This window comes from Populus alba, chromosome 4, assembly GCF_005239225.2.
Source record: "Populus alba chromosome 4, ASM523922v2, whole genome shotgun sequence".
In the NCBI taxonomy this organism is placed as follows: domain Eukaryota; kingdom Viridiplantae; phylum Streptophyta; class Magnoliopsida; order Malpighiales; family Salicaceae; genus Populus; species Populus alba.
Window position 1 is genome coordinate 10,633,200 of NC_133287.1, and position 25,992 is coordinate 10,659,191.

General features: G+C 33.0%; 3 protein-coding genes across 3 annotated transcripts; 2 read left to right on the forward strand and 1 right to left on the reverse strand.

Annotated features, from left to right (window-relative positions):
• The first annotated feature begins 10,774 nt into the window (after positions 1–10,774).
• On the forward strand, positions 10,775–12,723 carry LOC118055143 (uncharacterized). The gene is made up of 4 exons (XM_035066965.2): positions 10,775–11,052; positions 11,299–11,406; positions 11,903–11,977; positions 12,258–12,723. Exons 1-4 carry the CDS (start codon positions 10,919–10,921, stop codon positions 12,487–12,489), a joined length of 549 nt encoding a protein of 182 aa, XP_034922856.1. The 5' UTR covers positions 10,775–10,918; the 3' UTR covers positions 12,490–12,723.
• A 1,495-nt stretch (positions 12,724–14,218) lies between these two features.
• On the forward strand, positions 14,219–18,077 carry LOC118055142 (general transcription factor IIH subunit 2). The gene is given in 7 exon segments (XM_035066964.2): positions 14,219–14,385; positions 14,685–14,765; positions 15,161–15,442; positions 15,444–15,518; positions 15,770–16,231; positions 16,451–16,826; positions 17,325–18,077. Coding segments are annotated over 5 exon segments (1,242 nt in total). The 5' UTR covers positions 14,219–14,385; positions 14,685–14,765; positions 15,161–15,238; the 3' UTR covers positions 17,450–18,077.
• A 932-nt stretch (positions 18,078–19,009) lies between these two features.
• LOC118055144 (large ribosomal subunit protein eL8y-like) lies at positions 19,010–22,098 on the reverse strand. The gene is made up of 7 exons (XM_035066966.2): positions 21,988–22,098; positions 21,264–21,311; positions 20,774–20,975; positions 20,432–20,601; positions 19,932–20,060; positions 19,748–19,840; positions 19,010–19,377 (listed from the first exon to the last, which is right to left on the reverse strand). The coding sequence occupies exons 1-7, from the start codon at positions 21,988–21,990 to the stop codon at positions 19,246–19,248; spliced, it is 777 nt and encodes a 258-aa protein (XP_034922857.1). The 5' UTR covers positions 21,991–22,098; the 3' UTR covers positions 19,010–19,245.
• Positions 22,099–25,992: the final 3,894 nt, after the last annotated feature.

Consider the following 25,992-nt stretch of genomic DNA (forward strand, 5'->3'; position numbering starts at 1 on the left):
CATTATCAAGTCAGATCATGGGTTGAGTGAGGCTAGTTATGACAGAATCATCGAATAGGTGAGAAGCATTTTACTAGAAGGGAAGAGGTTGAAAGAGAACTTACATACTGCTAAATTCATGATGAAAACCTTAGCCTAGGATGCTAGAAAATTGACATGTGTCTAAATTTCTGCAAATTATACTACCATGAAAATACAGATTTTATCTAGCGCAGAACCGATAGGCATGCTCGGTATAAATCTAACGTTAGTAGGGGAAGGAATCTTGTTTCACATAGAAAACTAAGATACTTCTTAATCACTCCTAGGTTGCAAAACATATTCATGTCTCCAGATACTACAGAGCACATGATGCTTGATATAAAGTTTTTGATAATGAAGCTTGGAAGCAGTTTAATAGGGTGCATCTTTGATTTTCAATGAAACCATAAAATATACATCTTAGGTTATATATAGATGGATTCAATCTATTTGAATCATTTGTCATACCCTATTCTTAGTGTCCAGTGATACTCATAGTTTACAACTTGCCACGAGAGATGCGTATAAGGCCAAAGTTCATGTTTTTATTTACAGTCATACCCGATCCTAACAATCCAAGTAGGAATATAGATGTTTATCTTCGATTGTTGATTGATGAATTGAACCAGTTGTGGTTATTCAGGAATTTGATGTATGATGTCTCAAGGAAACATAATTTTCAGATTAAGGCAGCTTTGATGTATCACTGATTTTCTTAGTATATAATGGTTTCTGGTTAAAGCATGCATAAAAAAAATTAGTATGTCCATAATTTATAGAAGATAACAAGGATTTCACCTTAACAAATAGTGGTAAAACATCTTTTTTCTATTGCCACTAGATGTTCTTGTTAATATTTTTCCATCTTGGATGACTTTTATCAAAATTATAATGAGGAGACTATACTTACAGAAATTGAATTCAAACGTGCATATAATTATATGTTATTGAATTGCAATGAATTGAGACCTTTTATTTTAAAAGTACAATATTAACATGTTGCTAATTTAAAACAATTTTCTCTTATACTCTCATATTAACTAATAGATTGAATAATTCTTTGTAGGCAACATTGTTAATTTTTACTATCCTAAAATTTACACTTGACTGAATCTTCAAATTTTTAATTACAAGATGAATAATTCACCACGTGATGTAAAACAAATCTAAGTAGTACTTAATAATTCTTAACTCTCGTAATACTTAGTTTTATTACATCTTCCTCTTTAATTGTTAATGGTTGTAATCTTGAAACAAGTTTCTCAAATAGAATACAATGCTAGTGGTAGTTTGAATTTGCTATGTTTAGGTCTTGAAAGAAAAGCCAAGTATTATAACAGGTATACCTTTCATACTAAAAGTATGTTCAGGACAGAAAGACCTATAATAGTGGAGTTTGTGTTAAATAATTAATTTTAAATGAGTTTGAAGTTGATTACTTTAGAGAATTAGAAGAGGTGGTTGAATTGTAATATCATAGCAAACATAATAAAGTCTTTTTATTCGAATATTATTGGTATTGTCGTGTCGTGCACCACATCGAGTGACGGATCATGCCTCTTAAGAAATGGTAAAAAAAAGGTTTTAAGTTTAATCATAAAATTATGATTATAAGGTTTAGGAGTCGCCATTAACTATTATGATCACTAGAAAACCTAATGGCTTGCAAGAGTTTGGGTAATGTACTAGTTGTGCAAAGAGAAGATGCATCACTCCTAATGCACCTTACCTAAGATAAGTTGTATTATTGTTTGATTATTTTTCTAGGTCATGTTCCTATCACTTGGTTTTTTCTAAGATCCAAGGCAAATCTCCCTTCGTAAGGAAGTCTCTATCTTATTAAGATAAATCTTAATTGTTCTAAAGTCTAAACTTATTTATTTCTTGAATTTAGCTAAGATCTAGCTTTCCAAATAACAAACTAATTATAATGAGATTTTTTTTATTGTATTCTGGTCAAACTCTAATGGATAATTATAAACCGGTTATGATATCCATTTTCATATTTTTAAAAACCTTTAGGACTTGGCCGTATGCATGAAAACCAAACACATTTTTTGTTTTTGATATGAAAGTTTTTTTTTTTAATTTTTGGATTTTTTTTGAAGTTTCAGAGAAAACATGATATTTTTAATACCGAATCTATATTTTACAGTGTAAGTTTTGTCACAATTATCAGATTTCAATGTAAAGTTCTCTGTATTTTCATTGCCTCCGAAAGGAAGAATTCAGTCCTCTAAATACATGTAATAGTCCCTGATTTGTAGTCTATAATCCCTGATTTGTAGTCTATAATAAATACAATAAATACAAGATATTCTGTTACAATTTGGTTGCCATATATTGTTGATATTCTTGCCATATACATTGACATCCCCCCTCAAATTGATGTTGGTTGATCAAGAAGCATCAATTTGTCAATCATGAGTTGATGTCGAGGCCGAGACAATGCCTTCGTAAAGACATCAGCTGTCTGATGCTCGGTGGAAATATGAGGTAGTGTAAGAATATTATGATCAAGAGCTTCACGAATATAGTGACAATCGACTTCAATATGTTTGGTGTGTTCATAAAACACAGGATTAGTAGCAATCTGAATAGCACTTTGTGTTATCAGCATGAAGATGTAGAGTGTGCTGAGGAAAACCAAGTTTCACGTAGCAAACCCTGGAGCCACACAATTTCAGAACATGCGGAGGACATAGCTCGATACTCAGATTTTGTGGAAGATTTTGAGATTCGGTCTTGCTTTTTACTTTTCCATGAAATTAAAGCATTTCCAAGAAACATACACCACCTAGTAACAGACCGACGTGTATCCATGCACCCTGCCCAATCTGCATCACTATAACCTGTTAATTGTAATGAATTATCAGCAGGAAAAAATAATCCTCGCCCAGATGTGCCTTTAAGATAGCGAAGAATTCTTCGAACAGCAGCTAAATGAGGTTGACGAGGAGCCTGTAGAAACTGACTGACTTGTTCTACTGCAAAAGAAATATCTAGCCGAGTAATGGTTAGATAATTCAAACTGCCCACCAATTGCCTATATATGGAGGGATCAGGTAACAGGTCACCATCATTCTGAAAAAGTTTTAAATTAATCTCAAGAGGTGTAAGAACGTTATTCTCTGATTCAAGACCGCCCAAGAGAAGAATCTCTTGGGTGTTATTTGTGCTGAGTAGAGAAATCCATTAGACATAGAGTGCACCTGGAGACCAAGGAATGTGAAGGTGTCCCAGATCCTTCATATGAAACTCACTGTTAAGAGAACGTTGTAAATCCTCAATGAGTGGAATGTCAGATCCTGTAATGATAATATCATCCACATATACCAGAAGAGCAACAATACCAGTAGTAGTTTGCTGAAGAAACAGAGAGGAATCATACTGGCTCTGAATAAATTTAAGTTTCAGAAGAGTAGTGCGAATTTTTCAAACCATGCCCGGGGCTGCCTGTTTAGACCATACAGGGACCGTTTCAACCAGCAGACTTTATCAGATGGGTGAGTAAACATACCAGGAGGAGGAGTCATATAAATATTCTCTTTTAGATCTCCATGTAAAAATGCATTTTTTTACATCCATTTGACGAAGTGGCCATCTCTTGGAAGCAGCAATTGCCATAATGGTACGTATGGTAGTCATTTTAGCCACAGGTGCAAAAGTCTCCTCATAATTAATATCATATGCCTGACAATTTCCAAGAGCCACCAACCGTGCTTTATATCGTTCCACAGATCCATCAGGTTGGAATTTAATAGTGTATACCCATTTGCATCCAATAGGTTTAATACCGGTAGGACAAGAAACAATATCCCATGTGTGATTATCCTGAAGAGCCTGAAGTTCCTCTTTCATAGCCTGTTGCCAACATTCTTGGGTACAAGCCTGCGCATAAGTCTTAGGCACAAAAGTACTATCAATAGTGGTTGCTGAGTATCCATACCTGTTTGGGGCACGTGAAACTCTAGTTGATCGTCTTAGTTGAGTGGAATGATCAGATGTCGGTTCCGAGTCCGGAAGGGGCAAAGTGGATGGTGGATGACATCTTTGATATACAATTCCTAGCTTAAAACGTTCAAAGATATAAGATGGACTATCATCATCAAATGTAGGAAGCTGGATAGGAGTGGATTCTGTAGAAGGACAAGAAGGGAAAAAATTCTGATTTTCAAAGAAAATCACATTTCGAGAGATACGAATTTTATGAGCATTTGCATCATAACATACAAACCCTTTATGAGAATTACTATATCCTAGAAAAGCACAACGAGCAGCTTGGGCTGAGAGTTTATTACGTTCAGTAAATGGTAAGTGAACAAAACAAACATACCCAAAAACATGGAGAGAATCATACTCAGGAAGAACACCAAATAAAATAGAGTATGGAGATGCAAAGTTTAGAACTTGAGAAGGAAAACGATTGATTAGATGAACGGCTGTGAATAGAGCTTCTACCCAAAATCGAGTAGGTACTGAAGAATCAATTAATAAAGTGCGAACAACATCTAAAAGATGACGATTCTTACGCTCAGCAAGTCCATTTTGTTGAGGAGTGTAAGGACAAGATCTTTGAGAGAGAATCCCTTTGTTTTTGAGATATTCCTGAAATTCTTTGGACACATATTCCCCCCCGGAGTCAGAACGAAGTATTTTAATATGAGCAGAAAATTGATTTTCAACAAATACTACGAAAGTCTGAAATGTTGAGAATACATCAGCTTTAGATCGGAGAAAATATATCCAAGTGAAATGACTGAAATCATCAATAAACGTGACAAAATATTTATACTGAGCATGAGAGATAACAGGACTTATACCCCATACATCAGTATGAATAATTTCAAAACATTTAGAAGCACGACTACCATGTGAAGGAAATGATAATGCTTTGCTTTTACCCAATTTGCAAGAACTACAATCCAAAAATTCTGTGGAAAAAGAATTTTTATTCCCCAAATATCCATGTTTCATAAGATGAGTCAATACATTAGAATTGGGATGTCCCAATTTCTTATGCCAAAAATGAGGATTATTAATGACAGTAGAATAAGCACAAGAATTAATACTAGGAATAGAAAATTGTATTGGAAATAAACGTCCAACTTTAGGCCCCTTCGCGATCACCTTCCCCGACACTTGATCCTGCACACAACAACCATGACGATTAAAGAGAATTTCACAGTTATTTTCTACCATTTGACCAACAGAGAGTAAACTTGTTGATAATTTCGGTGACACAAAAATATTGTTGAAATAAGACCCCAAATTACCAATTGATAAAATCGGCAGATTATCACCATTTGCAACCTGTATATGTTGATTACCCATGTATTTTCACACATTACACAAACCATTTTCACTGCTGGTCATATGATTCGACGCTGCCGAATCCATTAACCATGGTTTATTATATGCCGAATCCAAAGAAATGTTAAGTTTATTACCAGAAATTCCAAGTGCAGAGAAGGCAGAGATGATCATCTGCTGCACCATCTCGGGAGTGATCGTGCCTGACGAAGAGCTCACCGACGATGAAGATTCTGGTGCCAACGGTGAGGACACGGCTGCGGCAGCCATAGAAGTAGCCCCCAATTTTTGATCTGCACAGTAAACCCCTTGGCGATTCTGTGGTCGCAGACGACATTCCCTGATTACATGCCCCTCTTTCTTACAATAATTGCAGAATTTCTTACTGCAATTTCTGGCAATGTGCCCTAATTCCTTGCAATTGAAACACTGCACACTCTCACCCCTCTTTTGTCCCCTTCCTTGAGCCATGTAAGCCATATTCATCTCTGTGACAGTGTCCTGGGTCAACTCGTGTTGAGTGGCGAGTCGTTGTTCTTCCCGTAACAGTTCCCCCAAACATTCATCCAATGTGGGTACTAGACTTCGGTTGATCAAGCTAGCTCTCACAGCCTCAAATTCTGGCCGGAGCTTCATCAAGAACTGGTCCCTCTGGCTCTCGGCATAAACAAGGTATAGTGCTTCTAAACTATCCTTCGGTATTTTAGAGTAAATTATACCAGTATATTCACTCCATAGGTTTAGAAATCCAGCATAGAATTGTTCAATTGAAAGATTGCCTTGTTTGTAATTAGCAATACCCATTTCGACCTGAAATTTTTGAGCCGAATTGTTCTGGGAATACATGCGTCTGAAGTAGTCCCAAATCTCCTTCCCTGTGCCAAACGATCGAAGATTGTTGATCATATGGGGTTCAACAGACCCCAGTATCCAGGAGACAATTTTCGCATCCTTGGTAGTCCATATACCCAGCTCCTGTGGTTCGGTTGGTGCTGGTGAAGATCCATCAAAATGCCCCCATAATTCCTTCCCTTTAACAAACATACGAAACTGAAACTCCCAACTAGCATAGTTTTTGCCATTGAATCGAGTAAGAAAAGCCTCTCCAGACATCCTAGGAATCTCAAAAAAAATATCACCAAATACTGATGAATTCAGTCTATAGACTTAAGAAAAGAACAAAAGATCTAGATTAGAGAATAATCGGCTCTGATACCATGTCACAATTATCAGATTTCAATGTAAAGTTCTCTGTATTTTCATTGCCTCCGAAAGGAAGAATTCAGTCCTCTAAATACATGTAATAGTCCCCAATTTGTAGTCTATAATCCCTGATTTGTAGTCTATAATAAATACAATAAATACAAGATATTCTGTTACAATTTGGTTGCCATATATTGTTGATATTCTTGCCATATACATTGACAAGTTTGTAGCCTGATATTGTGCAAAATAGTTGGAAAAACATGTGAGGGGGCCATAAATATTTTTAAAATGCTCTTTGAAAAATTTGAATTTTTTAAATATTATTATATTATTTATTTATTTATTAAGTGGGCTAGACCCGGTCAGGTCGGGTTGGGCCAACTAATGGTCTAATAGACCTTTTTCTTTTTCTTTTGTTTCTAATGTTGGGTCGGGCCTGGAGCCCAAGCCCAATGTAACCGAGTTGGGCTGATAAATGGCCCAGCCTTTTTTTTTATATCTAAATCAAAAGAATGAAGACTAAAGCTGATATAAAAAATCATATTATATCAAATTCTAGGGGAAGAAATTGAAAAAATAAAAGAAAAAAATGATTTAAAACAAAATATATAGCAATCAAAAAGATTGAGGATTAAATTTGATATAATCAACAAATAACAAGATATTTTTGAGTTTTTCGTAAATTCCGGAAAGTGTTTTCTATCTAAATTAAAAGTAGAATACTTTTTAGAAAATATAGTCAAATTTTTCTTTGACCAGAAAATATTTTTTAATTAACCAACTTTTCTAATAGTAAACAAACATTAAAAAATTTATCACTTTTCATGAAACAAATATAACCTAATGAGCAATTTTAAAAGGGGATTAATGTCTATTGATTAGTTCAACTCTTGATTTTTAGTACAGTGTTAGATTTTCCAATACTTGTTTTATTATTATTATTATTATTATTATAGCAAATTTGGTGCATAAATAAGTTAATCATATATTTTACATGAAAATTTTACATTTCAAAGTCACATATAAATAAAGCAATATTTTTAATTACATGGAAGTTGAAGCATAAAATATGCTTGTACATGAGCCTAATTCAATGTAGATAAATCACCTCTTCAAATAATCGATAGACTATTTCATCTTTTTATCAAAAAAAAAGAAGAAGTAAATGCATAATCTTCTTATGCCTATCTAAACCAACCCTAGTTAAGATAATTAGATTCTTTAAAAAAAAGAAATTGCACAATTAATTAAAAATATTAACAGAATATCATGGTTGGAAAAAAAAAAACAAGTGAAATAGCATAGTTTATACATGTCACAATCAGGAAACATAACTTTTATAATTTATCGCTATTCAGAATAATAACTTTTTTTAAAAAAAAATATTTAATAAGTAGGAGAGAGGACAAAGAAAAGGAAAGAAAGAAAAAGACTCCAGTGAAGCTTTAATTAGAATACCAATACTACCATTAGAAAGATCTTGATGAGACAAATCAAATGATATTAGAAAAGGTCATCAACGGTGGCCCAAGAAGGTTACACTTATCACTAAAAACAAGTGAGTCATCCTCCTCCTTTGGGTGAAAAGTGTTTTTTTATAGTATCGGTGTTGTCGTAATCGTAATTTTAAATGTGTCTGCAAGTTTTTTTTTTCTCTTTACTCTCTTATCTTTCTTGCTCGTTTAATAATTTTTAAATGATGCTATTATCCTGAACAATCATAAATTATAAAAGTCACATTTTTTAACAAAAAGAATTTCAATGATTTATTTAGCTAATATTTTTTTTAAAAAAAATATGCTAAAAACCAAAAAACATCCGGATAATCACCATTCATTTCAAAGAAAAAGGGAAAGAAAAGTAAAAAAAGGTGACTGAGGTCGTTGCTTTAAATCAAAAGGGGGGAACTTGTAGCTTCGGAATCCAGTCATGGAAGTGGGGAGTTTACCTTATTCACAAGGCATTGCTTTGAGGGATCCTTATCACGAGTAGTAGTCATGGCCCTTTTCTTCCTCCCATCAATTTACAAAAGGTACGCACAGCTTTATGCTACCTTTTATTATTATTATTATTATTATAGATTTTTAGTTAAGTTTATATATCTCGATTAATTTTTAAATTTTAAACTTAAAAATTATATAACTTTCTAATTAAGTTTTATAAAACTTAAATTATTAATTTTTAAAAAAACAAACTTAAACTAATTAGTTACGCTATATGTTTCAGGGTTTATTATTAATTATTATTGAATTAAACGCAGGTATTATTATATTTCACACGTACCAAGGTGATTTATTTCACGGCGTTCTTCATTGCTCAACGGTGTGTGACGGAAGCAACCATACGTTATGGCCTAGGATTAGGAGCTAGAATAGGGTTACAATAGTAAACGTCTACGCATGCTAACCCCCAATTATGATTTTGCAACAGTAAACGTCTACGCATGCGGCAGCCAATATTAATTTTTTTCTAATATAAAAAACAATATCCAAGTAATTTAGGTTTTTTTTTATATATTAATACTAATTATTTTTTACTTAAAGATATATTAAAATAATATTTTTTTATTTTTAACATTAACAAATTAAAATAATTCAAAAATAAAAAATAATTTAAAATAAAAAAAATTCAGTTTATTTTTTTCAAAGCATGATGTCACCACACAAAAAAATACTACTTTAAAGAAGCAAGAAAAATCCAGGACTTCGATAATTGATTTAAATGAGTTCAATAATCTTTGTTAATTTAATAATATAATAAAAAAACAATGATAATAAAAAAGACCAGTGAATAATAATAATAGTAAACACTTGTCAATATTATTAAAAGATATCATCTAAATATTCTTAAAAAGATTTCAAAGATCTTATTTAACTACAAAGAAAAAATTAAATAGGAATGAGATAAATTTATAAAAAGAAAAATAAAAAAAAATTTGAAGCTCAATTACAAGCAAAAAGAACGTTGAATGACAAACTAAAAAAATATATTAATTTTAAAAAGAACAAAAAAAAAAAAACTCACTCATTTCAACATGATAAATTCATAGCCCGGTCATGAGATCGAGATAACTCTACATAAAAGAAATTGAGTAAAACAATAAAGGTCAACTCTCAAGTAAACTAAATAATGAAAAGACGAAACTGAAAAAAAAAAATTTAAAAAGTATAAAAACAAATTTGAGTCAACATGAGTTGACTTATTTAATCCGTGACTTGTGATATGATATCAGGATAACCCACAAAAAAAAAAAAAAAAACCATGTAGCTCAAGGTTTCAAAAACCTAATGTCAAAAGATTAAATGAAAAAAATAATCATTTAAAAAAATACCTAAAAAAATAATGAAATTAAATCAAGTTAATCTTCAAACCTCGTGACTCTGGTCATGAGACTGAGATTGACCTATAAAAGATCAAAAAAAAAATCATAAAAAAAATTTATAATCATCAAAAATTAAAAAGCAAAACAAATTATAATAAAAACAATGAGGATCAAATATGGTATTAAATTTGGAATAAAAACTAAATGAAATAAAATATTGAGAGATGAAATTAAAACAAGAAATAGAATCAGAACTAATTTGAATAAAATTAATAAATGAAATAAAATATCGAGAGATAGAATTAAAAGAAAAATTCTTAATTTGATATTTTTTTTAAGAAATAATGTTTATTTTTAGAAGTTTTCAAAACAATGTGTTTTTATTCCATATACACTGCAAGAACATGTTATATATAATCAATTATTGTATCAAGAAATATTCTTTATTTAAAAATATGTAAGGGGTGTTTACAAGTATAATATTTTTTCAGTTTAAAATATATTTTATTTAAAAATATATTAAAATAATACTTTTTTATTTTTTAAATATTATTTTTTAATATACGGCGCCGTCGTGAACAAGGGATGAGAATCCCTGGGGTCTCAAAACAGGCAGCCACCACGCAGAACACAAATCCCATCTCCCCCTCTTCCCTTCAGTTCCCAATCTGTTTCTTCTTCATTTTCTTTTTCTTAATCAGCTAATACTGAGTACTGACCTTCAGTTCAAGCTTGGATTACGCTCCATTTCAGGCAAGTCAACCTCTCCTCTCTTTTTCTTCTCTTCACAGGTTTCGACATACACAGCTCTTACACCTTGGTTTTTAGGTTGTTTTGTTAAAGGCATAGCCCAAGCCCAAGCCCAAGAACAAGACCAAGCCCATCTAGCTTAGGGTTTAAGGCACAAATTGAAAAAACATCTGGGCTCTCTCTCTCTCACTCTCCCTCCCCTGCGAAAAAATCGAAAACAAAATCAAATAGTTATCATTAGGGTTTATCAATCAATCTCTCTCTGTGGCACTTTTCTTTATTGTTACAGAAGCAGTTTCTTAAAGAATGAGGAAGCTAAAGTTTCACGAGAGAAAGCTGCTAAAGAAAGTAAATTTCTTGGACTGGAAAAGAGAGAACAATCACAGAGAAGCCCATGTTATGCAACGTTACCACATCGTTGAGCGTGATGATTACAAGAAGTATGTTGTGTGCATTGAAAACTTTAGTTTTTTGTTTTTGTTTATTAAATCTCTCTTTTAAGTTTCTCTAATTCTTTATGAAAATACTTACTTTTTTTGTGTTTCTTTAACTTTGTCTGTTTTAGTTTTCTGTACTTATTTAATGAAACGTGAAATTTATTTATTATTGTTGTTGTTGTTGTTTTTTTCTTGAACTGGGGATTGTTTTATTTTAGTTTAATTATTGGTAAAAATTGTGAAATGTAGGTATTCTAGTGTGTGCCGGATGGTGCAGAAGTTGACAAATATTTTGAAGCAGATGGATCCTAGAGACCCTTATCGTGTTGAAATGACTGACGTTCTTTTGGAGAAGCTGTAAGTTCATTTTGTTTATTTATTTTGTTATATCATTAGTGGAAAATGTGTGTATGTTAGTGATAATTTGAGCTAAGGGATTGCTGAGGCTTTGATATGGTAAAATCTGAGCTTAAGGAGTAAAGATTACTAAATAAACATTTTAATCTTGGTGGAAACAAAGTAGTTAGTGTTACCCGTGCTGCTTTTGATATGTGGCATTGCTTCACTGGCAGCAAATTAATTTTATTGTGATGAATACCAATCTTTTTTAGTCTTTGATTTAAGTTCCATTCTTGTAAATGCGTTATGGATGGTGTCCAGCTTCATGTTTTGCTTGTTGGTTTCAAGGTTTGAACATTAGGCAATGAAAAGCCACAATTGACCAAGATAGTCTTTTTAAATTGGTTTTACAAGTAACGTTCTAAGTGGTTCTTTTTGTTGCACCTTTTTTCTCTTGTTGCTGTTGTTTCCAATTAAGTGGCTGATGTTGTGGTTGTCTCATTGCAAATGACAGCTACAACATGGGTGTGATACCGAGCAGGAAAAGCTTGGCCTTGTGTGATCGCTTGTCAGTGTCATCCTTTTGCAGGTAGGATAATGCTTCCTGAACTGAAATCTTTTGCTGTTTAATGAGACCCTCTGTTTGAGCCCTCCCCCCTTTTCTACTCTCTCTCTTGAGAGGATGTGTACAGAAAATGTGGTGCAATTCGATATTTATGGTGTGACGAGAAATCCCAAGCTTCCATTGGACTTTAGTATGGTGTTCTCCCTTACTGCTGTACTGACTGGTTGCTTGGAAATTCTCTTCTTTCAAATCTTTACCCACTTGCATGTTTGTTTTGTTAATGAGTATATCTTGTTGGTTGCAGGCGTAGGCTTTCAACTGTTTTGATGAGATTGAAGTTTGCTGAACACTTAAAAGAAGCCATAACATACATTGAGCAGGGGCATCTTCGTGTAGGTCCTGAGACCGTTACTGACCCAGCATTCCTGGTAACAAGGAGCATGGAAGACTTTGTTACTTGGGTAGATACATCCAAGATAAAGAGAAAGGTGCTTGAATATAATGAGAATCTGGATGATTATGATGCAATGAACTAGGAGAAACTTTTTTTGTATGCCTTATGTCTGTGGGTTTACGACATAAGCAAAATCTTGGTCATAAATGATTAAAATATGGTGTAAGAATGATGTTTAGAGGGACTTTTGCCCTACCCTACTGCTGAGAACACCGCCCTCAAGAGCCAGAATTTATGGTGTTACAATTTACAAATATTTTGTAATTTGTGAAATCTTACGAGCAAGCCTTCTCTCAATGTTTTTCTTCAAGCTAAATTGATTTCTCGTTCTACCATATTTCTGATCGTTATACCTTCTTTTGTCTTAAAAAGAAATTAAAAAACTGTTTAGTGTGGTTTACATGAACATTATTTCTTGGTATTCTGACTTTGGCACATTGTAGGACTGGGATCCCAGGTGAAGTTAATTATGTGTATGTATGAATGTCGCACTTGCATTATTTTGTAAATTGAATCAGCTTGAGTTGTAAGAACTGACATCATGAAAATAGGCCTGTCTGGTATGAATTGGCAACATAAAATTGAGGGGTTTTTTTTTTTTTACCATGAAATATGGCAATTTAACTAAAAAAAGCAAAATATATTGTAGTGTGAACCACATTACATGTGAAATTAAATTCAATTTATAAATAAATTTGAATTCAACAGCATAACGCACAAAGGAAAGCTAATTATATACAGGATAGACATTTGCCTACAATAACCCGAATAAATAGTAATGGCTAAAATATCTAGCAGTTTGTGTTCTATGGTTTTGTAAAGGAGCTTCAACTCTACTTACAAGATTAGGAGCTTCAACTCTACTTACAAGATTAGGGTTTATAGTTAAGATATCAAAAGCAAAATGCTAAATCAGCCAGTTTTGCATTAGAATTTTATTATTTATTTGAGAGTGTAGTTCAAGTTGTTTTTTTAAAGTGCTTTTCGTATTGAAATATATCAAAATAATATATTTTTTTATTTTTTAAAAATTATTTTTGAGATTAACACATCAAAACGATTTAAAACATAAAAAAATTATTTTTTTATAAAATAAATAAATAAATTAAATTTATTAGAAACACGAGTTAACATGCGTTTTTAAACACAATTTTAGTTTTACAGGCTAAAAAAGATTATAACTTACCATCTAATTTTAGAAACTAATAAGTTGGTCTTTATTGTTCTACAATTCTTATATTTGATTTCTATATTCTTTTTATACATGATTTTGCCATGTGTACTATTAAAACTAAAATAAAATAAAATATTGTATGGGTTCAATAAACTAAACCGTTTATAAAGTGTAAAAGAAAAACTAGAATAGACGTTAACATTTGATATTGTGGCAAACATACAATATTTTTGAATAAATTTTTTTAATTTTTTATAAAACAATAAATACCGTATTTCCAAACACTATTATAATAAAAATTAAAATGAACTAAATGGTTGTTGTTTGGCTCAAATAAATAATTTCTGTTAGAAATTATCTAAAAAAATTTAAAATATATTTTAACCTAATAATATGAATATTTAAATCAACCATCTATTTTAATTGTTTTATTGATAATTATAATTAAAAAAGTGTTTAGAAGTATGATATTAATTATAATAGATATTTTTTAATATATTAAAATAATATTTTTTTTAATTTTAAATAATATTTTTTTATTAGTAGATAAAAATTAAAAACATAAAAAAATTAATAATCCCACGGTGAAAGAAAGGCTAGCTATTTTTTAATATACGGCGCCGTCTTGAACAAGGGATGAGAATCCCTGGGGTCTCAAAACAGGCAGCCACCACGCAGAACACAAATCCCATCTCCCCCTCTTCCCTTCAGTTCCCAATCTGTTTCTTCTTCATTTTCTTTTTCTTAATCAGCTGCTACTGAGTACTGACCTTCTGTTCAAGCTTGGATTACGCTCCATTTCAGGCAAGTCAACCTCTCCTCTCTTTTTTTCCAGTCTGGACGTGTTGGAGTTGTGGTACTGGAACTGTTTTTTCAGTACTGGAATTGTGAAAGTGTGAATTACCACTGCTATAAGCTGTGGGACAAGATTGTTAAAATCACGAGTTGTCTCGTAAAATCATACGATTTTACGAGTCAATATATATTATCGTGTTAAATCGGTTTATAAACTCGAAATTTGGTAAAATCGCAATAAAATCGTATGAAAACGTTGAAATCGTCTGAAATTACGATTTTGAACCCTGTTTGACGTGCTTAAAAAGGCCCTTGGTCTTTAGGTGGATGCTTCTCTACTTTCTTTCTCTGGTAGTGAGGCTTCTAGAACAACGACAGCTGATTTTCTGGTAAGCGGATTGACTGCTTTCCCTTGTTATATTCCATTTCCTAAGGCAGCACACACAAATTGAAGTTGATTCAATTCATTACAAAAGCACACCAAAACGATCCAAATTATCAGGCTCTCAAGGATCCAACATGCAAAACAAAATCCTTGAATTGAAGTTTTTTTCGTTTTCATGTTTTGATCACCCAACATGCAAAAATTTATTGAGTTTCTACAATGTGTGGAAATTTTATGAATTGTTCCCAATTAAAAACAAAGTATCATGTTTCATTGCTGGCTGGATATGTTTTCTAGATATCATTATAGCTACATTATCAGCAAAACAAAAAACTGAATCTTTAATTTTTATGAGGGACACCCCCCCCCCCCCGCTTCTCTCACTTATCTTCTCAACAGTCAGAAATCTTGAGCACAAAACCCAAATCCAAGACGAATTCAACAAACTCTTAAGGAGGAGGAGGAGTCAAAGCAAGCATGACTAACAACATTGCTGAAAAAAGGAGGCAGCAAGAAGAAGAAGATGATGAAGAAGATGGTGATCTCGACGGTTGGGGAGAGAGAAGTTATGCTGATGAGAGATCTTGGGAAGCTTTACAAGAGGATGAGTCTGGGCTCCTTCGTCCTTTGGATAACAAAGCGATGTACCATGCTCAATATCGCCGTCGCCTTCGTTCTCTTTTCTACTGCATTCTAATTCCAGCGTATTCAGAAAGGGCTCATTCGCTTTCTCTACATTGTCCTAGATCTCTCAAGGGTAATCATAATTTTATTCTTTTTCTTCCTTTTTTTCAATTTCTGACTACATTTTCAGTATTTAATATTTAATTGTTAGATGGATTTGCTCCCTGCACTAAGAAAATAATTTCTTATGAATGGGACAAAAGAAATGAAGTTATTATGTCCTCTCATTCATATTATGTGATAAAGGAATGAAAAAACATTTTCTGAACTATCACTTGGTCTTCAAATGGTATGAAAGTAACAAATTAGAAATGAATTTTGTAGGCAGCATCGGTGATGGATTTTCGACCAAGCAGAATGGCTGTGGTTGCGCAAAATGTTGAGGCCTTTATAAGGGAGTTTTTTGATCAGAATCCACTTAGTCAGATTGCTTTGGTTAGTATAAAAGATGGGGTTGCTTATTCTTTAACGGAGCTTGGTGGGAGTCCTGAGTCTCATATTAAGGCTTTGATGGCAAAGTTGGAATGTTCTGGTGATTCGTCACTACAGAATGCATTGGAGCTTGTTCACGAGTATCTTGATAAAATTCCATCATATGGTAATCGTGAAGTTCTCATCTTATATTCTGCTCTTACGACCTGTGATCCAGGAGATATAATGGAGACAATCCAGAAATGCAAGAAGTCTAAAATGAGATGCTCAGTTATTGGCCTCTCTGCTGAAATGTTCATATGCAAGCATCTCTGCCAAGAAACTGGTGGATTGTACTCTGTTGCTTTGGATGAGGTGAGTTATATTAACTAAAATGAATTTGAGAATAACTTGCCATGTTGTAAGCAATCTGGCTGTTATTGAAAACTAAAAGCTTAAAATAAATCTGAGTCTTTCAAAAATTCCAAGAAAAGAAAATCTTCTACAAAACACAAGGGCATCTAATATTTTCTTACCAATCCTAAAGCTGAAAGCATATTTCATAAGCACTGCTGCTATGTTTTTCTTATGCAGAGTCACTTTAAAGAGTTAATATTGGAGCATGCACCCCCTCCTCCGGCAATAGCAGAATTTGCAATAGCTAACTTGATCAAGATGGGTTTCCCACAAAGAGCAGCAGAGGGTTCCATCTCGATATGTTCTTGTCATAAAGAATCGAAAGTTGGTGAGGGGTTTATTTGTCCAAGATGTAAAGCGCGCGTGTGTGAGCTTCCTACCGAATGCCGAATTTGTGGGTTGACACTTGTTTCTTCACCCCATTTAGCAAGGTCTTACCATCATCTCTTTCCCATAGCACCATTTGATGAGGTGAAACCATCACGTCAAAATGAACCACATCGTAGATCACAGAAAACTTGTTTCGGTTGCCAACAAAGCCTTGTCAATCCTGGTGAGTTATATAGATGTGGAGGTTTTGCAATTGTACATGCTCGTTATACGTCTCTATTCATGACCATGCATTCCTATGGAATACAGATATAATATCCAGATTTGGATGAATTATCTTCTCATGTTGCTATTATTATTGGGGCATCACACAAGGAGATGTTTGAAATTTACTCTGCCTGCAAACCAAACTTTTTTTGAGTGTCATTGGTGCATCATGATAACCTAGATCCTTGTTGCCTATCTCTGGTAAAATTATCAAGTAGAAAAATATTTTAACTCTAGTGTCAAACTGCTGGACCAATGTTAGCTGGCAGATTTATTTGGGCTGAGACTCCGTTTAGCTTTTTTTCTCCGCTTAAAAGAAAACTTATTTACTACCGGACCGGTCCACCTCATATTTTAGTTTTTTTCTCTCCTCTTTCGCTGATGGATTTATGGTTAAGACTCATTATGTTTGGCAAGTGTTTGTTGCTCAGCTATTCTAATTGTTTTGTCACAGGCAACAAACCCAGCCTTCAAGTTGCTTGTCCAAAATGCAAACAGTACTTTTGCCTTGACTGTGACATTTACATTCATGAGAGCCTGCACAATTGCCCAGGTTGCGAGAGCATTAGAGCTTCATAGTCAGGCACTGCTGCATCGGTAATGAAGAATGAAAAACTATTGCCACTTGAGTGCTCTACTTTTCTTCTGCCATATGGATATGGCATGCTCTTACTGCTATTCCTTCAAAAACATCCAAGCAAGTTCAGATTTTTTTTTCCTTCTCATGTATGGCGTGGTCACCATTGCAACACGGACAGATACCTAACCTGACTGGTCAGGCAAGTATTGTCGTGATGCTTTCTTGAGCTCGGATACTTGGTTTTACAGATAGGGCTGTTGAGCGGAGCTTAGCTCGCGTCCATTGAATATGTAATCAAAGAATGCGCGCACGCAGATTGCAATCTTTCACATGACATGGGTTTCCATCATGGTTGTAGCCATAACTGGTCACTTAGAAGTGTTTCTTAGGTGACTAGAACCCTCATGCTAGAACTTGTACGCCCCTTTTTCACGAGGGTGCATTGGCTTTTTTTGATTCACAGATATACCATGTCATAGAAACAGCACATACCTTTCAGGAGTTTTGGGTATTTGTTTTTTGTATACAATCAGTGAGACTCAAAAAGAAACAAGATATTGTATCTTAATTCCTCAAATTTTACTGATTGGTTGGAGTAAATGAAAATCTTACTCTTCTTTTCCGGGACATCACAAATATACTCTCATGCTTTGTGATTGGTCGTTACTGCAGTTAATTTTACTGCACTTCAGGTAGAGCAGCGCCTTCATTAATGTAACGCATCACAGCCACAGCGCCTCTGCTATCTGCACTTTCATTTTCTGTCGCAAGTAAAATGGCCGTGAATCTTGGTGTATGGAAATTTAAGGTTTAATTTGATGGCTTTTAAGGCAGAATATGGACGCGTCGAGGGAGGGATGTGACGGGTAAAATAAAAGTTTTTGCCCAAAAAACCAAATTTCAGACGATTAGCCAACGTCATGCCTTTATGTCCATTTACAGTGATTAACGTATTTAAGGCCTAAATAAAACTCGCAACTATACAGTTTTTTATTTAGGCTTGGACATTCCACATGACTCCCTGAGGCATGATAAATCAAATATGATCTTGATTATTTTTTCATATTTTTTGTTTTAAAATCTATTAAAATAATATTTTTAATTTTTAAATTTTTTTATATATTAACACATTAAAATAATCTAAAAACATATAAATAATAGTAAAACAAACAAATAAAAATAAAAAATTTTTGTTTTAACAAATAAAAATTTAATTTTTTTCAAAAACAAAAAGAAACCAACGACAGCTACAACATGCATTTGAACGTGTTATATCTCCTCATGCTCAAACATTGTCTACTCGCCATCCACCATTGAAATAAGACTTGCATGTATTATATAAAAGCATGTTCCTTGGCCACTTGCCTTTCAAAAATTGGTCCATCTATAGCACACAAATCACAAAATCTCCAAAACTATAAGTGAAATATATAAATTTCTCAACATGGAGCAATAGATGAAGGGGTTCTTCCAGATGGGGGAACAGCTATAGACTCACAATCGAGAGCTTTCATACTGAACAATTGAAGGCCGCAACCTTCAATTTTAGAAATGGTTAGTTTCTTGGCAAAATAATATTAAGTTTAAGAGAAGAGATGGCTTTTGATTTTCGTTCTCCCACCAAAAAGATGGATAACAGAGGATGTGATGAGATGTTTCAGCCACCCTATCAAATACAAAACTTGTCCACAGTACTGACAAACAGAGCGGTAAACAAAGAGAAATAAAAGCTACAATCATCTAGGAAAGATCCTCTCACTGTAACTCGTGTCCAAAGCCTCTTAAGTAGATGAGCTCAAGACATCCTTTGCGCAGCCTCCTTGGCTAAAACTCTCTCCTTAGCTTTGCTCTTGGCCAGAGATTTGGAACCCATGATGCCACCACCCCATTTCTTGCGGTGCTCATCAAACTTGTCATTGAAGTTAGCCTGCAGTTGAAGAGAAAAAACGTGAGAAGCAAGAACAGAATCCAAGAAATAGGTAAACCATGCAAAGGTAAACCGCATAAAAAAGCAACGCTGTTAGATAAAGACTTCTTCATGAAACAGGTTAAAAGGAACAAATTTCCCCTTTCTGAATTTGCTATCTTCTAGGAGGGTTTCAAATAAATGTTCTGTTTTTTTTTTTTTTCTTTTTTTGAGATCAGACTCTTGTTCTTTTTTTGAGATCAGACTTCAAAATAACATTTTGGGGAGATGGATAGACCTAGCAACAGACATTCCTGAACAGAGAGCAAGCACATGATCATTATATTTCACGTCTGTCATGGTATAGGGTCGTTGCTCATTAAGATATTACCTTGACTGCCTCCAAAACCTTGCTAAATTCCAATTTGTCCTCATTCTTGACAGAAGTAAGGCACAAAACTGAAGCTGTTTTCTTGTGGACAATCTGTTTTTTTAAAAACAAATATCCTTCATTATCCATGAAAAATTAATTGAAAACATTATTCTATGCATAAGAAAAAGTTCAGAGAAATCACCGCTCCAAGTCGTGACTTGCCCTTCACAATGGCATAAGGAACCTCCATTTTCCGGCACAGTGCAGGCAACCAAACAACAAGCTCAATTGGATCTACATCATGTGCAATAACCACCAGCTGGGCCTTGTTCTACATGCATCAAGAAAAAAATAATATTACCTAGACAAGAACACAAAAAATCGGCCTTGCAATTTCTCCCCATGGATCCCATAAGAGGTTCAAAGGAGGTGTGTGTGTGTAAAATGAGGGATAAGAATCAATTTGTGTAAACCAGCCAAATCATTGACAGAAATGAGAGGGAAAGAGGTTAAGAGATGAAACAAAGCAATCAATTCAAAAGTCATCTTCTCCTATAAAACCTTAATTACAACAGAACTCCCAAATAGGTCAATTAGAAAAGGTACAAGCACCATAACATATATTATCACTTTATTACCCAATTAGCAGCAGAGATAATAATAATAAAAATAATAATAAACTGTAGATGCTAACATCAATACCTGCTCAATGAGGTAAGTGACATGGTTAAGACCATATTTAATAACAATAGGCTTCTTTGTTTCCACAGTCTTCCCCTCAGATTCAGCTTGTGCTCTCTTAAGAAGCCTTTCCTTCTTAGCAGCCTTGTCCTCAGGTCTATATTTTAGGAACAACTTGAAAAGTTGTGTAGCTGTGACACAAAATGACGAGAAAAATAATACATCTCAGTACCAGATAAGCAATCTGCACTTTCAGTAGTTAAAATGAACTCTATCAATGCACTACAATATCAATAACAATGCATCTGTGAATTTTGGCATCAAATTTTGTCAAGTTCCCTGTAACAGGAATGAAAAATTTACCAAGGTTCTTGTCAAGTGTTTTTGTGAACTGGTTAACAGCAGGAGGGACCTTCAAACGCTGTTTCAGAATCCTTCTTTGCCTCTGAATACGAACAACATGTGGCCACTTGACAAATCTAGTCAAATCCTTCTTTGGCGGAAGTGCACCGCCAATTCCAAACTGCTTTGGACGTTTTTCAAACAAAGGGTTCACTACCTTTTCCTGTAATTAATCAACATCAGTGCACTAAACCTTTAGTTGCAAAGGAGCAGAGTATAAACCCCAACTGTCAATAATGAAGCATAATTATAATAATCACATGCAAGTTCTATGAATCGAGTATAAATCATAATCTCTTAGCATTTGTATTCTTGACTTTTTAGAAGTGTATGATTGCATGAGATTAAGGGGATAGTTGCAGGAAACAATGGTTGGCTCTAGCTGGCTACAAATTCAAAATGGAAATAAACGATGACAACCACAGAAGAGAGAAAGAGGGAGATCACGCACAGGTTTCTTCTTTGCTGCCAGTGGGCCCTTCACACCTCTTTTGGGAGCCTGTAGTAAACATAAAAATAAGCCAACGAATCAAAAAAAGGGAAAGAAACCAAAGAACATTATTTCAAAATATGCATGTCAAGAACAGAGCTGATCAAAACAGTGGGTAAAAATACCATGTTTTTTGGTTTTTTCCACCAATATATACCCTGTATGGTGCTTGTAAATGCAACAGTTCTACACTATACCCTCAAAAAGTCCTCCATCATCCACCAATTTCCAAACCATATCACATAGCCTCACAGCGGAGATATAAAAAATAACAAAATGCAATGAAACTTCAATTCATACAACAAGAAGCGCAGCTATTAACTAACACCCCAATAAAAACAAACCAGCAGAATCTCCAAAAAAATTTAACTGAAGAAAGTTTAATTTTTTTGGGTACTTTTAATACTTTTTTTTTCCTCCCAGTTTTCTGCCTTGCCACACACACAGTACACAAAAAAAAAAAAAAAAAAAAAACAATAGAAAGGCTAAGACTGAAATCTTATTCACATAGAGAAGTAAGATTATACACCCTCCATCCCAACAAAAATAAAAGCATCGGCGTCAGCAAAAAAAAGGTATAATTTTACACCAGAAAATCATCAGTTAAGCTTTTTGAGCACAAGATAGACAACGTTGTAAAAGAAAAACAACGAAAGGGGCATGAAAGATGAGTGATATATGTTACCATCTCGAAGACGAGACTTGCAGATCGAAAACCTGAACGTGTTTGAGGTGAAAATGGGTAGGGGCAGAAGAGCAGCAAAAACGGCTGCTTTAGTAGGGTTTGCCCAAACCCTAAATTGTTCTTTCAGTTTACATTTCGGTCCCTTCATTATGCTAATTGGTTTATTTTACTCCTACTTTATCTTTATTTTATTTATTAAGCCCTACCTTCTTCTTAAAATTTGATCTCTCTCTCTCTCTCTCTCTCTCTCTCTCTCACACACACACACACACACACACACATGTCAAAGTAAAATTATATTTAAAGGGAAAATTCTCTTTGAAAAAATAATAATAAATATTTTAGTGTTTTTTTTTATGAATCAAACATTGCACCACGAGAAAATGTCAGCATTGATTATTTTTATCAAATGTATTATTGCTTTGTTTGTTGATGTTATACCCTTTAACAGTATAAAAGTTTCAAGTTTTTTTACCCTTAGACTTTTATTTTGAAGGTTTTAATCTTTTTTGGTTTTTTCCAATTTAATCTTTATCTAATTTTTTAAAATATTTTATATTTTTCTCTTTATTTTTCAATGTAAACTAAAGATAAATCTTGATTTTGTATCTTATTTTTAGTTGTTAATTAGGCATCTATATTTCTCTTTACCTCGCTTTTGATTTTTCACAACTGTTACTTGTATGTTTTTTATATTGTCTATGAATTTTATTTAAATTGTTTTTGCTAATTTTTTTTTGACCTGTTAACTAATCTAGTATTTGTTTTTTACTCTAATCTCGTGATTTAGTGTGTTGACTAGCTATGTGACTCGTATTCTGAGTTAAATAATAAAAAAAAATTAAAAAAAAAGCTTTTAAATAAATAAAAAAGAGAGAGAGGATGTTTTGTCTATTTTTTTAGTTTTAAATTTTTTAACTCATTATATCACTTTATTTTGTATTTAAACTATTTGTAAAATATTTTTAAAAAAAAAGGGTTTAGGGTAAGAGAAAAAACACATTTGAAAAAAAAAATCCCTTCTGGGTTTTTGCTGGATCACCCGATTTTTGGGTTGACTTGACAGGTCAACTGGTTTACTCTAGGTCAATTACAAGCTTAGATTTTGAATGAAAAAGACTCCACTCAACACTGCTGGGCTTGCCCTACTAGCAAGACCCAAAGCATTGGATCTTGGTTAATAAAGAGTCCAAAGATGTTGGATCCACATGACAGAAGGGTCCAATTGGGCGTTGGATCATGATAGTAAGCAAGGCTCAAAGTTGTTGAGTCCAGTGGCAGCAAGGCCAATTAGGCATTGGGTCATGATAAGGTGGGAGGCAAGGCCTAAAATTGTTGAGTTCGGGTTCCTGTTGAGGGCATGACCCGATGCTGATGGATCATGTCAACACTGATGGCTTGCCCTAAACAGGACTCTAAGTTGATGGCTCTTAGTCGCAATAGGATCTAAAATGGACGGGTCTGCTTCTAGTAGCACCCAACCCAAATGGGTCCTGCTTACCATTAGACCCAAAGTTATTTTGGGTCCTAGTAGGGGCAACTTTAAGTCCAAATTCCACAAGAACCCAATGATATTATGTTTTTTTGGATCTATTAGAGGGTCCTACCCCTAGCAGGACCAAGCAAGTTGCTACAATAAATGTCCGGTGAAAGAAAAGGAAAATGAAAAGGAAAAGATGCTAAACGAGCAGTTATCAAGCAAAGCATCAGGTTGGTATTGAATCCCCAATTGATAAAATTAAAATGCGTTTAAAAAATGCTTAAATACAACCTTGACAGAGATATATAACCTTCCTTCCTTATGTGTGGAAATCAAATCCCGTTTTGTTTATTTTTTTGGATAAAAATGGTACATGAGATTTTTTCTCATTTAAGACAATAAAACATTGATAAAACTTTAAATCTCATACACTAATATTATAAAATTAAAATATCTTCTATCACCCAAAATTAAATTATATTAGGTAATATTATTCTAATATTATATAATATTATACCATACATTGGCCATAATATTATTTTAATCTTTGTATATTTATAATGAAGAGAAAGTCATCATCGGTTCTCCAAATCCAGCCCTCAACTTATTATTTTTCATACCTATCTACAAAATTTAATGGGCTGTAAGTAAGACCACAAGGCAAGAAGATCAAAAGCTTAACAAATTATCAAAAGACGAGCAAACAAATATATTTTTGAAAGTGAAACAGCATTCTTTGAATGCATGACATCTTTATTACATTTTATACATGTTTTGTAACTGTAAAAGACAAAAGAATTACACACATGCAATCTAGGATAACATGTGTGTGCATGGCATCTTTATTCAAATTTATTAATTTGCGTCTAATTGATTTTCTGGATAATCTAGTGTGCAAAAAAATAATAATTCAGCAAGATGAAATAAGATGTCATCCTATACAGTGTTTGGGGATTTTTTTACTGTACATGCCAACACCCAATTGCATTATGCACCGTGCAGGGCCCCAAGCTAATTGGAACTCAACACTCAATTGGGTCCTGCACTGTGCAGGAATCAAAACTATATATATATTAAGCCAAAACATGGTTTTTTAACTTTTAAGATACTTGATTGTATGCTGCTAAAACATTTTTTTTTTTTCATGAGAGCAAAAAAATTTTTTTGCAAGCATTGGGTTCTCCCAAAATAAATAGTAAAAAAAGAAAAAAAAAAACATTTAAAGTAGGGAAAAAATAGAAATATCTTAAAATATTTTTTTAAAATATATTAATATAATATTTTTTTTATTTTTTTTAAAATCTATTTTTTATATAATCACATCAAAATAATACAAAAACAACTTAATATAAACTAAGAAAAAATAATAATTTAAAATAAAGAAAGAAATAATAAATTATCAAAAAAAAATTCAAAGCATTGTTGAAAAACAAAAAAAAAACTTTATCATCACCTAATTTTTTTAGAATATATATATTGGGTCCAGCTGCCTTGACAAATCCAAGCTAGACCAACCTTTTTTTTTAATAAATTCTTTGATGTAATACAAAAATATAAATTATAATAAGAAGAAGTGACAATGAAGGTATAAGTTAGTTGGTTCAAGGAGAAATGCACATCCTGTTTAGGAAGTAATCAAGTAGGCAAGCAAATCAGGATATCCCTAAAGGTATTATGGGTCCTGCACCCAAAGCTATTTTGGGTCCTACACTCAGCAAGACCCAAAGTTATTTTCACCAATATTGCATGTACTTAATAATATATATATATTCAAAATTATTGCATAAAAAATCTAAAGACAATAAAACATTGATAAAACTTTGAATCTCATACACTAATATTATAAAATTAACATATCTTCTGTCATCCAAATAAAATTATATTATAAAATTTATAAATTATTTTTTAATTAATTGTAGTGTTCAAAAATTCTCTTATATAATACAAAAAATTTATAAAGCATATGATGCGAATCAACATTTTTTTGAGAGCTCTATTAACTTTATTATAACAATATTAGAGAACGAAATTAAAAATAATAAAAATCTTAATTTGTAAAGGAAATTTTTATTTATTTATTTTTAAAATTATTTTTGAAAGACAAAAACAAACATGCTTAAATAAGAAAATCCAATCGAATCTCGAATGAAAAAAATTATCATATGCCATTTTTATGCAAAAAAAGACAAAACAGGATTCAATTTCCATGCATAAGGAAGGAAGGTTAGTTTATTTAAGTATTTTTTCAATGCATTTTAATTTTATCAGCTTGGGATTCAATACCAAGCTGATGCTTTGTGATTAGTACTTAAAAGTGTATTTTTATCAAGGTTTTATATCATTATTTTACACTTGAAGTATTAATAACTTCTTAGCTAGAGCATGCTTTATAATAACATCTCTAATAATATAAGATACCTTTAATTTGTGGTAAATGTTCATCTTAAATGCAGGTCTATCACATAAATCAAGGGATTGATGCCTATCACATAAATCAATGGATTGATTGATGAGTTTAACTACTG

Excerpts from the sequence above, each read along its gene's own strand:
- LOC118055143 (XM_035066965.2), top strand. The coding sequence starts at position 10,919 with ATGAGGAAGCTAAAGTTTCACGAGAGAAAGCTGCTAAAGAAAGTAAAT. Across the intron at positions 11,053-11,298 it reads GAGCGTGATGATTACAAGAA|GTATTCTAGTGTGTGCCGGA; the intron begins GTATGTTGTGTG and ends TGTGAAATGTAG. Across the intron at positions 11,407-11,902 it reads GACGTTCTTTTGGAGAAGCT|CTACAACATGGGTGTGATAC; the intron begins GTAAGTTCATTT and ends TGCAAATGACAG.
- LOC118055144 (XM_035066966.2), bottom strand. Across the intron at positions 20,602-20,773 it reads AACACTTGACAAGAACCTTG|CTACACAACTTTTCAAGTTG; the intron begins GTAAATTTTTCA and ends TTTGTGTCACAG. Across the intron at positions 19,378-19,747 it reads AGGTTTTGGAGGCAGTCAAG|GCTAACTTCAATGACAAGTT; the intron begins GTAATATCTTAA and ends CTTCAACTGCAG.